The sequence below is a fragment of the Trematomus bernacchii genome, unplaced genomic scaffold, assembly GCF_902827165.1.
Source record: "Trematomus bernacchii unplaced genomic scaffold, fTreBer1.1, whole genome shotgun sequence".
In the NCBI taxonomy this organism is placed as follows: Eukaryota; Metazoa; Chordata; class Actinopteri; order Perciformes; family Nototheniidae; genus Trematomus; species Trematomus bernacchii.
The window spans coordinates 5,943,563-5,959,614 of record NW_022987477.1 but is presented as its reverse complement, the minus strand read 5'-3'; the positions used below and the strand labels follow the sequence as shown (position 1 = coordinate 5,959,614).

The 16,052-nt window shown below is 40.0% G+C and overlaps 1 protein-coding gene across 1 annotated transcript in view; it reads right to left on the bottom strand.

Annotated features, from left to right (window-relative positions):
* Window positions 1-16,052, bottom strand: part of LOC117498181 (sodium channel protein type 4 subunit alpha-like) — a 141,850-nt gene that overhangs the window by 30,131 nt on the left and 95,667 nt on the right. The window contains exons 17-22 of the mRNA XM_034150267.1: window positions 15,123-15,296; window positions 14,117-14,278; window positions 13,739-13,933; window positions 6,301-6,441; window positions 5,817-5,937; window positions 5,161-5,366 (exon numbers count right to left, since the gene is read on the bottom strand). Coding sequence (XP_034006158.1) covers window positions 5,161-5,366; window positions 5,817-5,937; window positions 6,301-6,441; window positions 13,739-13,933; window positions 14,117-14,278; window positions 15,123-15,296 — 999 coding nt within the window. The remainder of the gene's footprint in view (window positions 1-5,160; window positions 5,367-5,816; window positions 5,938-6,300; window positions 6,442-13,738; window positions 13,934-14,116; window positions 14,279-15,122; window positions 15,297-16,052) is intronic.

The window sequence follows — 16,052 nt, the reverse complement described above, 5'->3', positions numbered from 1 at the left end:
CAAATATTCTACATAGATGCAATTCTTTTTATAAACAGACAAAAAATGTCTAATATCTATAAACTCTGTGTGTCCTGTGTCTATAGTGGAGGTGTCTGTGCCCGGCGTCTCATGTCTGTGAATGTGTCCGTGGTCTTCGTTAACGATGCCACTGTAAACACTTCAGCTAACCTTTGACCTTGGTGTTTGACCGTGCCCTCTTTCAGCAGCTGATCGGGCTTTATGAGAGCGTAAACACACTTCCTGTGATTTATGAAGCCATTACACACAGGGTAGATATTTAATCACGACATAACCAAACACACCTCTATTAAAACTGCTTCTATTTACAGTGGCGAGTAAATAAATGACACACACCACACCATGGAGGAGACGGGGAGATAACATGGGGGAGGATGGGGGAGAGTGCAACCTGTGTAGTGGTGAAAAGTACATCTACTCAAGTACTGACATATTTGCATTATTTTCTATTAGAGGCCAAAGAACTGCAGAAATAAGATGAAAGTTATTTATGTTTCTCTGCCGATGAAACACAGCTACAGTATATACAGAGGTGGAATGTTACAAAGTACCTTTACTCTACTTTTTCACTTAAGTAATATGTTGACGTATTGTACTGTTGTAAGTATTTTTATTTTGTGTTATTTATACCTGTACTCAACTACATTTCACAAAATATATACTCTTTCCCCAGTACTTTTATTTAACACTCAATCATTATTTTAACTGTATTACACTGTACACATTTTAAGCAATATTCTTGTTTATCTTATTTATACTATACTGTATAAAGAAACGTAACCATTCATACCATTTTCAGCATTCATAAGTAAGGAAATCTAATTTTATTTTATTCTGTATTATATATATTTGTATTCTAGTCTAATTCAAACATAAGTCTGTTAACTAGTGTGCTCCCACTTGCTTTGGACAGTTGTGTCAGCAAATAGCAATTAAAGTAACATTTTAAATGGTCAATAAATTATAGTTAATATCAAGAAGACATATACACACACACATACACACACTTTGCTGACTAACGTTATTCAGCAGCTCTTCCTGTGGTACATTATTTAACTTCCTAACTAGGTCACTCACTGGAAAACACATATTGTTTCAAACAATAAAAAAAAATGATGTTGCTGAGCCAGCTCGCCAAAAAACACACGCATGAATAATTTACAAGTCAAAATACGACGTATTTGAAATGCCTATTATGTATTACTAGTGGTGAAGACGCCTGAGTGTGTAAAAGTACCCAACAGTGGTTAGAACTAAAATAACTTTGTACAAAGCTGTGAACATATTATTCATTTATATATAATGGACGTTTTAGAAAACAGTTTCATACAGTACACCTCCATAAAATACTGAGGAACTTTTATATATATATATATATTATTTATATATTTTTTATATATATAAATGATATAAACGGATGTGTACCTATTGTTAAAGGGGACCTATCATGCAAAATGCACTTTTGTACGTCTTTTATACATGAATATGTGTCCCCGGTGTTCCAGGGAACTCACCAAGTGTCAGAAAACACAACCCTCTCTATTTTCCTCCATACCCAAATCTCTAAAAAAGGGGCTGCAACGGATCTGATCAAAACTGATCCAGATTTGAACACTGTCCTGACGTCAGGACGGTGGCGCTACGGCTATTGGGCCAACTCCACCAATCAGGAGGAGACAGCCACGGACATTGCCGTTCGAAAGCGCTGGAGACGCTGTAGTACATATGCCAGGCCAGTAGATGGTGCTGTTCTCACAGAATCTGCCCTTACAAACACAGAGCTAAAAAATGTCAAATTTAGCAAAATGAGGCATGGCTAAAATGCATGATCTGTTTGGTATTTTGCACAAAAAAAAGTATAAATATGCCTTATATAGGTATGGTCCTACACTATATTATTCAAATATAGCATGATAGGTCCACTTTAAATATTGTTCTTATATATCGACAAATAAATCACCTTGAAATATAATAATATGTAATAGAGTATGTGAGTTACTACAATATCTGCATTATATATACATGAGGTTCATGTAAAGGTCAGGTCAGGAAACTTTCACCATCTGTTTATCACCACATTTATTTCCACAGAGGGCTGGGAGTAAATGAGTGTGTTATGAGGTGAAACAAAGAAATCAGAGAGTGAATGAAAGACCAGCGATGTGTAACAGAAAGAACACAAGGATGAGGAGAAAAAACAAGGAGAAAATAAATGTGCACACACTCTTTTTTTCATTCTACGTTAAATGTTCAACCCAATTAAGAGCAGAAGAAATAATAAAGTAACTGACATGTTACAGAGGGAGAACACACACGTGCGCACACACACACACACACACACACACACACACACACACACACACACACACACACACACACACACACACACACACACACACACACACACACACACACACACACCCTGGAAACAAAGCTTGATCCTAAAGAGATGTGATAGTCAGGATGCTCTCTGACTCCCTCTCTCTCTTTCTGTTGGCCCGACCCCCCCACCACCAGCCTCTTATCTCCCTCACACACACACAAACACGCACACTCTCTCTTACAATACACGTTTCTTTTGGTTGAAATATGCTCCTGAGTTTAGTTCTGTTTACGCTGCCCTTTCACATTAGGTCCATTTATTTTCTCTTCTATAAGTGTGTGTGTGAGTGTGTGTGTGTGTGTGTGTGTGTGTGTGTGTGTGTGTGTGTGTGCGTGCGTGCGTGCGTGCGTGTGTGTGTGTGTGTGCAGCTCTCATTGCATTTGCATGTTTCACCTCATGGCTAACTTGCCCTTGCACCATGCACACACAGTAACAGACACAATATGGCAAAATAGATCCACTTTTTGTAAAAACAACATTTACTGCTTTTTGTTTAAGCTGTTATATAACAATACATAATGGAACAATCCTTGTTTTCGTGCCCTTTTAACAAAGAAATGTACACTACAACTCTACAATTACCATATACAGTATATATTTCCATGCCATATGACCTTGAAAAAAAAAAAAATGGTGCCTCCACGATGAATAAATAATCAAAAAATGTAGACAATTTTTATAAATTGAAGTAAATGGTAGCCACGTCTAACAACATCAAAATGTTATAATACATATTTCCAACTCTTGCAGAATAATGCAAGCCTCATTTATCCGGTTGATGATCACGACTTCACTAACACATCAATTTAATATCTATTGTCTAATACTCTTTTTGCTGTTGTTAAGCAAAGCGCACATGCACTTCAATGCATCAGAAGTCTTTGTTGACCGTGAGCATAAAACAAATCAAGAATTCAGGCAAAATCAGGAGGAGATTTTGATGTACAAATAATATTATTTTGCGGAAAAGTATTCCTTTACAACAAATCAATTTGCAACTTCTGGACAACTGTTTAATAAGGTATGTATTATTTTAATATGAGTAGTTATTGAGTTAAAGCCATAAAGTCGCAGTCTTATGCACAAAATCAGAAATAGATAAAAGTTTTAGTAAATCAAATAAATCTGTATCTGAAATCAAGTTTTTATTTTGCTGCAATCTGAATTATCTGAGGACACCTGAGAGAATCCTGTGACACCTACAGGGGCCTCTACCCACAGGTTGGGAAACCGCTGAGAGAGAGAGAACAGGTGCACAACATGATTAAAGAGGAGAGGGGATGATGAACTGACTTAGCACAGGTGTACTAACACACACACACACACACACACACACACACACACACACACACACACACACACACACACACACACACACACACACACACACACACACACACACACACACACACACACACACACACACACACACACAGCATGACACAAATCTGTCATTTCATGTTATGAAGAGAAGAGAAAGGAATCAACTAAACATCTCCTCTCCTTCTCTTCCTGCTGCCTCAAAACACAGAGACACACAAAACACACACACACACTTTATAAGATAATAGACTGTTTAAACTATTATGAAGAACACACACACAAACAAGGTCTCAGTTGGACTATTGTTCTGTGGATAGATGAAGAGAGGCAGGAGGTGCGCGCACGCACGCACGCACGCACGCACGCACGCACGCACGCACGCACGCACGCACACACACACACACACACACACACACACACACACACACACACACACACACACACACACACACACACACACACACACACACACACACACACACACACACACACACACACACACACACACACACACACACACACACAAACTATATTCTCAGCTCACTAAACACACACTCATACTGTATACACCCTTCTAGCACATCACATCACACACACATCGCTGCAGAATGAGGGAAATGCCGATCCCATAATGCACTGCCTGAGGCCCCAAACTAGATCTCTGTGTGTGTGTGTGTGTGTGTGTGTGTGTGTGTGTGTGTGTTTGAATGAATTGACTAACACACAGAAACAGAGAGGTAGAGTAAGTCTGCTTACATGGAATAAAATATTCTGCATATGATAAACTGATGATAATATTGTTATTTTAATATCAACTTCTTTAAAATCATTAAATCTTTCTTTTTAATTTGTACAAAATACAATTTTTTTTTCGTGTCAACATTTAATAAAATGTATGGTATGAAAGCTTTGTTAATAATGCCTGCTATTCCTTCGTGGTATGTTCAAAGAAGCTTACATTTCTAAAATGTAATGAAAAATACAGAAAACTGAGGTCTGAAAGTTGTGGGTGAATAAAACCAAAAGAAAATGTGTTTACCGCTTGATGCACTTGCTTTCTTCAATAATTGTGAATGCTGTGTAGTTCTCTTTAATTTTTAACAATATAATATTATATATATGCACTATTAGTCATTTCCCAGCATTAGATTTAACATCGGTGTACACACACACACACACACACACACACACACACACACACACACACACACACACACACACACACACACACACACACACACACACACACACACACACACACACACACACACCACACACACACACACACACACACACACACACACACAACACACACAACCGACCAGCTGTTAGAAGGTTGACCCTCCTCCCACACACACACCTGAGCTTGTTTACATCAGACACAGGTGCAGTTGTGTTTATGATCTCCTCCCTCTCCTCCCCTCATTTCTTACCTCCTCTTCCCTTTCCTCCTCCTCCTCTTCCTCCTCCTCGGAGCCCTCGCTCTGGTCCTCATCCCCTTCCTCCCCCTCATCCTCCTCCTCCTCTTCGGGGAACTCCACGTCTGACTCCCCGGGGGCTATGGGGACGCTGATGGTGAGGTTGGGGTTTGTCATGTAGCTGTCTTCCTCCGGAACAACGTACTTCTCCACATGACGGCCTGCAAGGACACATGGAGAGGTAAAAGTTAAAGAAACAGCAAGAGTTAATAATGTGTCAAAATGAATGGATGGTGAGTTCATGGATACTCAAGCATCAAAAATGTGCAAAAATATACATTTGTAAACTAGCTGATTACTTGTGTATTTACGTATAAATCTCAATTGATAAACAATGTGCAATCCCATCAGTTATACTGCAGACCTTAAATCACCAATGTAATCCAACAGCCAGTTAGTTTAGCACAAAAGTTGAAAACTAAGGGGAACTGCTAGCATGGAGCGTTGTCGGAAGGAAACAAAATCCACCAACCAAAACCTATTTAACTTCTCATCTTAAGAGACATACTGTTTGCAAATGTCTCTCCTGTGTGCATGTGTGTGTGTGTGTGTGTGTGTGTGTGTGTGTGTGTGTGTGTATGTGTGTGTGCGTGTGTGTGTGTGTGTGTTACCTATGACGGCTCCATTGGCTTCGGTGTGGATGGTGCTCAGGCGTTTGAGCTTCATCATGGCTTTGACTTCTTTCCTCTTCTGACGTCGACGCTTCAGGTTCCCGTTGAAAAAATCTATAACCTACATCACACAGATACAAAAATAAATTGCTGTGTGAGACGTTTGAACCACAGAGGTATATAGTAAGAGAAACAATAAGAGGAAAGTAGAAAGCAGTCATCCTCAGATCAGAGGGAAGGTGCCTCAATCCTTGGTCTTTTCAATCTATCAAGTCTATCCAAAGACATTTTCTGTGACCCCACTTTCTCTTTTTTTTACCTGTTATAATTGTTTTAAACTAGTTTAAACTGAGTCCGTCATTGAAGCCTGATTATTTTTCACATTTCTCAACTCTTTTTGAAATCATTGCATTTGGAGCAAGGGGAAAAAAAGACAAATATTTGATAAAACTTTCACTTAAAAATGTGTTTATTCCATCAGTACCTGTCTGCGGCACCAGGCCAGTCCTCTTGTGATCCGATGGATGGCAATGTGCAGATTGTTCATTTCTCCGTCATCGTCCGGAGCCGAAAGGTTATCAGAGCTGAAGCTGCTGAGGAGCAGAGCCAGGAAGAGGTTCAGCAGCTGCAGGGAGACGACAAGGGGAGGAGATTTTAAAGTTTCGCTCTACGACAATAAATATATCTCCATTCTGTCTTATACTGTAGTTGTACTATATTTTTAAGTGTTTGTGAATAAACCGAATTGAGTTGAAGTGTGTAATGTTCAATGCTTGTTTAATTTAGACACATTTGGAGCAAATTATTCATAACCCAGAAAAAAAAAATAGCCGCTGTTTCTGTCTTTCAACCCTCCATCTTCTTCTAGATGTTTCTCACCGCGCGGTTCTCTGTCATTTGGCGCACACACACTTACACTCTGTGGTATCACAGTTTCCAGTGCAGGTTGATTACTCATTGTGCGATGAATAATGCCTGAGGCCTCTTGGTAACTGATCACTGAGTCTGAGAGCTGCTCTTAAACAGATTGGCTTCCCTTTAACCACCGCTGAGTGTGTGTGTGACTCTGTGTGTGTGTTTGTGAGAAGTGCTTAAAGGCACTTGAGGCGGCTGCAGACAAAGTCATGTTCGTTGTGTTTGCCCGGAATTACACGAACAACAAAGAAAGAAGACGAAAAGGGAGAAGAAGATGGACCAAACACTGAACAAATCTTTCCATCAAAACACTTGAATGTCATACTGTGTACTTTCAAGCAAATCATTTGTTTACATAAAAAATGTGCTGCATGAAGTGCATTTTTCATGCCTTATAATGTTTCAATACTGTATAATTTACATACATAACAAATGACAAAAAGTGAGTTTAATGATATCAACGTGCACAAAGAGACATTGCTTTTAAAATGTTTATTGGGGATTTACTTCCTATATCTGTTAAAAATGACAAAAACAACACACAGAAAAACCACGTATACCAGTTTCTGATTGTGTAAGAGGAAACCAGGCCAGTGGGTCAATATCTGACACCAGGAAGCACCACCTGACCTGCGTGTGTGTCATAAAGCATTAGTGTATCAGATGTGTATTGATTACAAAACACTTATTTTTGTATACAGAACAATTTTTTAGAGTAGCATTATGTTTTTTCACTTTCCACATTTTTTTAATGAAATCGGATCATGAAAGAAAATGTCATCATTGGAACTCTTTTATGAATGTTTGTGAATACATTTCTCAAATTTGCTCAACATTTTTGGAAGATATTTGTTCTGCAGAACACATATTACTATTTTATCTAAGTGCTGCTGTTTTATTTTTCCTGATTAATTTTATATTTTGGTATTATTTTTTTATTTTAAATCATTTAAAACTTAAATTACAGTAAGAAAGAACCTGTCTGATAATGTTTTCGACGTACGTTTACTTTTGGTGGAATATTTTCGAACTAAGTTCTGATATTTATACGTTTTCAAATGTTGGCAGTACTAAAATGGGGACTTTGATGATGTATTGTATGCATGTGTGTGTGTGTGTTTGTGTGTGTATCTGTATTGCACATGGCGGAGTAGAGAAGTGTTTGTGTTTGTGTGAACTGGTGGAAATGTGTGAAAAAGAAACAAGTGTGAGTTTATGTCTATTTCCTTGTGTGTGTGCACGTGTGTGTTTTTGTTTATTGATCCCAGCCTGAGGTGTATGTGTTGTTTGTGTGACAGATCAGTATCCGGCAGCTTCACCATCCCCATAGTGCTGACATCTGATTGGCTGTGGGGCCAATAGATCAATGCTGCTGATTGGCTAACATGGCAACATGAGCGACGGCTCCCCTAACGACCTTCCTGCCTCCAATAATCCGATAACACACCACTGACACACAGAGGACTCCCCTTTCCTCTGTGTAACTTATTTAACCTGATATACATGAAAATATGTAATATATATATACAGTCCATTGAAAATACGCTCAAATAATAATCTTTAAACAAGATTTTATGTATTTTCTCGCCACTAGGGGGCAGTGAAAAATGGTACTGATTTGAATAGATAAAAAATATGTCTTTTGCTGAAAAATGTTATATACCGATGTGTTAGTTTATCCAACAACAACAACAACAAATATCTAACATCTTCCATAGATACTCAGGCTAGAATCAGACTAAAGTTCAACTCAGGTAGACGAGGATACTCCAGGAAACAGCTGGTGTCCTGGAAACACGCTCAAACACACACACGTACACACAATATACACACACATACACACATGATGAATGAGCAGGAACATGATCTGTTTCTCCTCGTCACAACAAACCCCCTTGAGCAAAACCCCCTGGGATAAAAGCTTGAGGTAAGAAGGAGCGGGAAGACATGAGGCATCAGGGGAGTGAAAGTGTAGAGTTCATGTTTGGATTCTTTGATGTTTAAGTGCATGAACAACATGAGCTACTTACTATTATAAAGTACACATATACTGAACTAGAAGAGTACACAATGGGACCAAATGTGAATGGACACATTGTTCTTCAAGCAAGCTGCTTAAGAAATAGCATACATAACTTAAAAATCAGTGTTCATACATTCAGTAATTAGAAAGTAGTAAATGACACAGATTATTGAGCTGATGTATTAGAAGGATAATTAAACATTTGACTACCAACCTCCTCTAGACCTGTGTTTTTCCTCACATTACTAAAAGGTTTCTGTGTCTATTGGGATGAACCATACCATAAATGAATGATCCATCCACCATTAATCCTAGAATGTATCCAAGTAATCTTCAAATTGCTGATTTCTGGTTTCTAAAGAATCTGATGAGAAGTCATAATGATTAAAGGTGTTGAATACACAGTGTTAGATGAAAGGAAGAAGAGTAATACAAGAGGAAGATTGCGTGGCGGCAGGTGTGCTGCAGGTGAAGTGCTGACACACATTCAGCCGCTCGTTTGTCAAAAAGAGAAACCAAACATCTGCTCAACCGCAACAGTCTGCAGCTGCGTGTACACACACACACACACACACACACACACACAGCATTCAGAAACCAGGTCTGTAAGATACAGTAGGAATTAAAGGAAACACTTCCAGAGCAAAAGCAAAGCAAGAGCTGCATCTTGTGTCTACAGGTTTGCTGAGATAGTTATCCCTAAAGTCCACCCTTTCCTTCCACTCCCACATCAAGTCTGTGACCAAATCGGCCTTTTTCCATCTAAGGAACATTGCCAGACTCCGACCGTCACTCTCGGAGCCGGTTGCAGAAACCCTAGTCCATGCGCTTGTTACCTCCCGCTTGGACTACTGCAATGGTGTCCTGTTTGGGGTCCCCAACAAAACCCTGGTCAGGCTCAGGTATGTTCAAAACTGTGCTGCCAGGGTACTCACACATACAAAGCCGTGGCAGCACATCACTCCCACCCTCATCCACCTCCACTGGCTGCCGGTCAAGTCCTGCATATCCATATGTCCCTCCATGCCCATGCCCCCTAGTACCTATCGGACATCCTTCGCCCACATGCCCCTCCCCGGAACCTGCGGTCTTCAGACTCTGACCTGCTTACCACCCCCCCCCACCCTCTGGAACGCTCTCCCTGCGGAGATCCGCAACATCCCCACGCTTGACGCCTTCAAAAGGGCCCTCAAGTCCCATCTGTTTGCTAAGGCCTTTGGCCCCTAATCTATTTGTTGTTTTGTCTGTCTGAATGTTTGTCTGACTGCCTTTTGTTTTTGTTATGTTTGTTTTGCCCCTGTTCTTCTTTGTAAAGCGACCTTGGGTCTCATGAAAGGCGCTATATAAATCCAAGCTATTATTATTATTAAATCAAAAATGTTAACGTAATTAACTTATTAAACTGTTATATAATGTGCGTTAACATAAAGTGACTTCAAAAGAGCTGCAGGTAACATCTGGAACTTTTATTTTGCGCATTATGTTGAATGTGACACAGAAATATGCACCAAACTTCTTTTAGAAAACAGCTGATTTAAGTTGTTGCGATTATATTTTTGAACTTTTTAAATCAGTTGGGTGTCTCATATGGATTTATGTCACACACACACACACACACACACACGCACGCACACAACACCACACACACACACACACACACACACACACACACACACACACACACACACACACACACACACACACACACACACACACACACACACACACACACACACACACAGACACACACACACACACAGACACACACACACAGAAATAGAGTGGCATACCCCTCAGCGTACGTAAGATGTATAAGAGAAGTGTTTTTATTTGCCAGTGAAAGTATGGGTGTTGTTTACCTTTAGATACAAACAAGGCACACGCCATCAGCTGTGCCGTGACTTGTTTGAATGCAAATTGGAAGCAACTACCTACGGTTACATGTGAACATAAATGTGTGTGTATCTGTGTGTGACATAACAGTTGCTCCCGTCCTCTGCCTCGGGGCCTTCTGGGTAATAGTCTAACATCATGTGACATGTTGAAGTGAGACTGACTGATGTCACTGATGACTTCCTTCATTCTCATATATGAGATTCTCTACTTCTTATAGTAACTCGCCTTTGGTTTCACTGGTTTATATCATTTCCTTTACGTCTCTTTCTTCATCCTTTCGCTTCCTTTCATTGGCTCTCTTTTCAACTTCCTTCAATTTGACTTTCCTTTCTTTAAAAATGTTTTTCTTCCACCTTTGCTTTGCTCTTTCTCCCTATCCCTCTAGCTTTTATCCTTGCTTATTCCTTCTTGTTATTCCTACTCCCTCCCTTCCCTCCTTCCTTTCTTTTTAATGTTACTCTTCTTCCTTCGTTCTGTCTCTTCCTTCCTATCACCTTCCTTTCTTCTATTTCCACCACTTGCCCTTTACCTGTCTTCCTTACTTCCTCCTTTCCTTTATTAGCTCTCTTTTCTTTATTTGGAGACTCCTTTTCCATTATTCTCTGTTTCCCTCCTTTCTTTCTTCCTTTAATACTATTTCATTCTACCTTCCCTTCATTTCCCCATCTTTTCCTCCTTCCTTTATTCTCAATTCTCTTTTTCCTTCCTTCCTATGTGCTCTTCCCTTACATCATCGCTCGCTGCTTTCTGGCTTTTATACATGCACCCTGTCATTATACTTTCTGTTCTTTCTGTTTGTCCTTTCTTGCTGCTTCATATTGAGGTGCACAGTTGACATCTCATAACAAAAAACTGAATCATATTCATACACTTAGGAATGCATGGATAAATGCCTCAACACACACATACACACACAAATACACAAAGTACCACACACATTCTGAGCCGAGCACAATGAGGCCATTTCAGAGGGATAAATCAGCTGAATTGGAAAGGTTCCGTCACCATGACACACACACACCCCCTCCACCCACCCACCCACCCACCCACCCACACACACACCCACACACACACACACACACACACACACACACACACACACACACACACACACACACACACACACACACACACACACACACACACACACACACACACACACACACACACACACACACACACACACACACACAGTGCGGTCAGCATATCCCTCTGCAGGGAGATACACTTCCTGCAACTGACAGGAGAAGAATAAGAGGCTGTTGACTGCCTGTGTGTGTGTGTGTGTGTGTGTGTGTGTGTGCGTGTGTGTGTGTGTGTGTGTGTGTATGTATATGTATGTGTGTGCGTGTGTGTGTGTGCATGTGTGTGTGTATATGTGTGTGTGTGTGTGTGTGTGTGTGTGTGTGTGTGTCTGTGTGTGTGTGTGTGTGTGTGTGTAAGCTGTCTGGTCTTTCAAGCTCGTTATTAAATATCCATGAGACCATTAAGCTAAATAGATGAATGAGACTCTATTATTGCCAAACACGCACACACACGCAAGGACACACACAGGTCTACTGACTAGTGAATATATGAGACTCTTTCTGATAAAGAAAAATTCTAAAAATAAGAAGAAGAAAATAAGAAGCAAAATTAAAATTGGAAAAACAAGTTTACTGACATAAAAGTATCTTGTTGTTAGTTTGAACCCAAACCCTTTCTTCTCAAAACATGCCAATACACACAGTATTGTTTTTCAAGTGTATCTTTCTATTTCTTTTGGAAACTTTTTTCAGTTCTCCAGATACAAAATACATTTGTCTTCATAAACAATAAATATAAGAAATAATTGGCAGAGCTTTATTCACAAACTGAAATACCACATTTCTATATGAAAAGATCAATTGATGTATGTAATTGATGTATACACATTTCATTTCACTGTGACCACAAGTTGAAAATGAGATTCTGTGATCAACTTAACTCGGCTTAAAGAGTTTATGTTGTGATATCTTTCTGTTTTATTTTAACCAGAGTTAAATCTCATTTCCACATAGTGTAAATATTACTCATATAATATATTTTGTTGGCTTCCTGACCTATCTAAAGCAGCAGATTTGAATGTAAATGAATCATCGTTTGTGTTCAGATTGGATCATCAGGCATGTTATCCATCACTGACTCTTGTTTTTGATATCAAATACCCTTGTGCACTCTCATGTAACAGGAAGCATGACCTGGACTGACCGGTGTTATCTTGAACAACAAGCGTAATCACCCAGACCCACTCACGCACACACACACACACACACACACACACACACACACCACACACACACACACACACACACACACACACACACACACACACACACACACACACACACACACACACACACACACACACACACACACACACACACACACACACACACACACACACACACACAGAGGAAAAGAGGAGAGGAAAGATTGCCTTTCTTCTGATAACTATCGCTCATCTCATCTTACACTGTACCCCCCATACAACCACACACACACACGTATACACACACACACACACACACACACACACACACACACACACACACACACACACACACACACACACACACACACACACACACACACACACACACACACACACACACACACACACACACACACACACACACACACACACACACACACTCATCTTACCTGCCTTACTATAAAATGTACCCCCCTCAACCAGCATGAGCTCACCACATGTCCTCACCTTTAAAACACATCAATCAATCGTTGTGTGAGTGCGTTTGTGTGTGAGTATGTGTGTGTGTGTGTTGTTGACCATTATAAAGTGTACTTCCTCTTCTCCAGTTACCCCCTCCTGTCTGCTGTACCTACTTGAATAGTCTTGTCTTAATAACCAAAGTCTGCAAAAGTAACTAGTAACTATTGTTGTTTTTCTAACATACGTAATTGATAACAAAAAAGTAATGACACTTCCATTGTTAAATGTGATGTAGGAGAAGTTTTTGGAAAATGAATGATTATGTATGTGATTTATATTGTTGGGAGTTTAAATAAAGACAATATATGTTATTGTTGGTCAAAGGTCACTCACCACCAGGTTTCCAATGACCATGACCAGCATGAAGACGAGTAAGCAGAGTGGCTGCCCGGCAACCTCCATGCAGTCCCACATGGTCTCTATCCACTCGCCGCACAGCACCCTGAAGACGATGAGGAAGGAGTGGAAGAAGTCCTTCATGTGCCAGCGAGGGAGGGTGCAGTCTTTCGAGATCTTACACACACAGTCCTGCAACGAGAGGGAACAGCGTGAACAAGCACTTTCTCCCCACTTAAAAATGTTTTTTTGTTATTGATGAACACGATGATCCACAAGTATTGCACAAAAGAAAATAATAATAACACACTAAAACCACAACAACATTTTTCCTGTCAATATGCATTTACAAAAAGGTCAGAGGTCAGAGCTGACCTGGTAGTTTTTGCCGAACAGCTGCATGCCGACCACGGCGAAGATGAAGACGATGATGGCGAGGACGAGCGTCAGGTTTCCCAGAGCGCCCATGGAGTTACCGATGATTTTTATCAGGGTGTTGAGTGTCGGCCATGAGCGGGCCAGCTTAAAAACACGAAGCTGGAAGCAAAGGATTTTCAGAATAAGAGTTGTTCTTAAAATAAATGTAACCAATAGAAATGTTACATCAGTAAGAGAAACAAAAAATGTGGACACAGTAAACCAACAAGAAAAAGAAATGACAAAGAAGGTACACGAAACAAAAGAACGACAAGGAAAAGAAAGAAGCAAACATATAATGTGTGTGTTGACGAGAGTATCTGTGTGTTTGCCTCCAGCAGACGATTACAATACTCAGAGTGACACTGGGAGAGATCGACGCAGACAGACGAAGACAGGCGAAGACAGGCTTCAGGGATCTGTGTGTGTGTGTGTGTGTCTTGATGTTGACAACCATCGTCCTTGTCTTGTGCGACAACTTGTCTGCAGCTGAACAGAAGCCAGCATGTGTTGTAATGATCTTAATTGGTTGTAAAAGTATAAATACAAAAGGGTGAAATTCTCAGTTACAAGTTTCCTTCCTTTTTAATTTTACTCAATTTAAAGAAAAAAATCTTCAAACTAGCATCAAAATAAACTTTAAGTGCCAAAGAATGAGCACTCATTATGCAGAATGGAGCCATTTCTGTTCATCACTTTATTGCTACTTTTATTTAAGTAAAGACCTCTGGATATATGTAGAATAGCCTCTCATATAACGTTCTGCTACCCATTGAAAAGGTTGGAAAAAATGGGTGCATGTTTTACAAACTCAACTTAAAAATGTCTGATTTTGAAGGACAGCTGAAAGAGAATACGTCTGTGTAAAAAGGTGTTGAGGAATAATATGAGTGTGTGTGTGTGTGTGTGTGTGTGTGTGTGTGTGTGTGTGTGTGTGTGTGTGTGTGTGTGTGTTTGCAGTCACCAGTCTAAAGGAGCGGAGCACGCTGAGCCCCTCCACGTCCGACAGGCCGAGCTCCATCAGGCTGAGGCAGACGATGATGCTGTCGAAGATGTTCCAGCCCGTCTGGAAGTAATAATATGGATCCAGAGCGATGATCTTCAGCAACATCTCTGCTGTGAAGATCCCCGAGAACACCTGACACACACAAACACACACACATTTATATTCAGGTTCCATAAGAGATCTGATATCTTAGTTTATGACGGATGCTTAAGCCACATTAACACGCCTATTAAATACTCAAAGCTTTTTCACAATTGGGAAATCACTGTGTATTCTGTAAAGATTTATTCCCTATAATCTTTGATTTATTATCAAAATCTGTCTGTTCGCATTCTCCCTTTCACAATAAAAGCCTTTGGCATACTGTTTACACTACATCACTGCCTACCAGTGAGCATTTTGCTCAGAGGCAACCAAAATAACTTACAACAAAAAAAACACAGTAATGTTCACTGTCGAAACAGAGAAGGTGAAAAAGAGAAAGAGGGAAATTGATAAATACCTTTCTCTTTCAACTGAGTTACATGAGAGCAACACCTGGCTATTCATTAATACTACCGGATGTTAGAGAAGAAAACACAAACAGTAGATACTTTATACAAAATGCTGAAAATAAGTGTGAAAGTAAACTCCACAACATCCGGTGAACTTGCTCGTTTTTAAGGACTTTCAAAATTGTGAACTATTTAATTTGAACACGTGTGTGTTCTGGGAACAGGATGTTCTGTTTGCAGTTCGCAAAGGCAGCCATGTTCCTGATTTTCTTTTTTGAAACTCTGATTAATTTGAACACTCTCCTCAGCGGTTTGATCCTTTAAGCCTCTGCAGACCTCAGCGAACTGGGTGTGCTTCGTCTGCTTTACATCATGTGTGTGTGTGCGTCTAAAG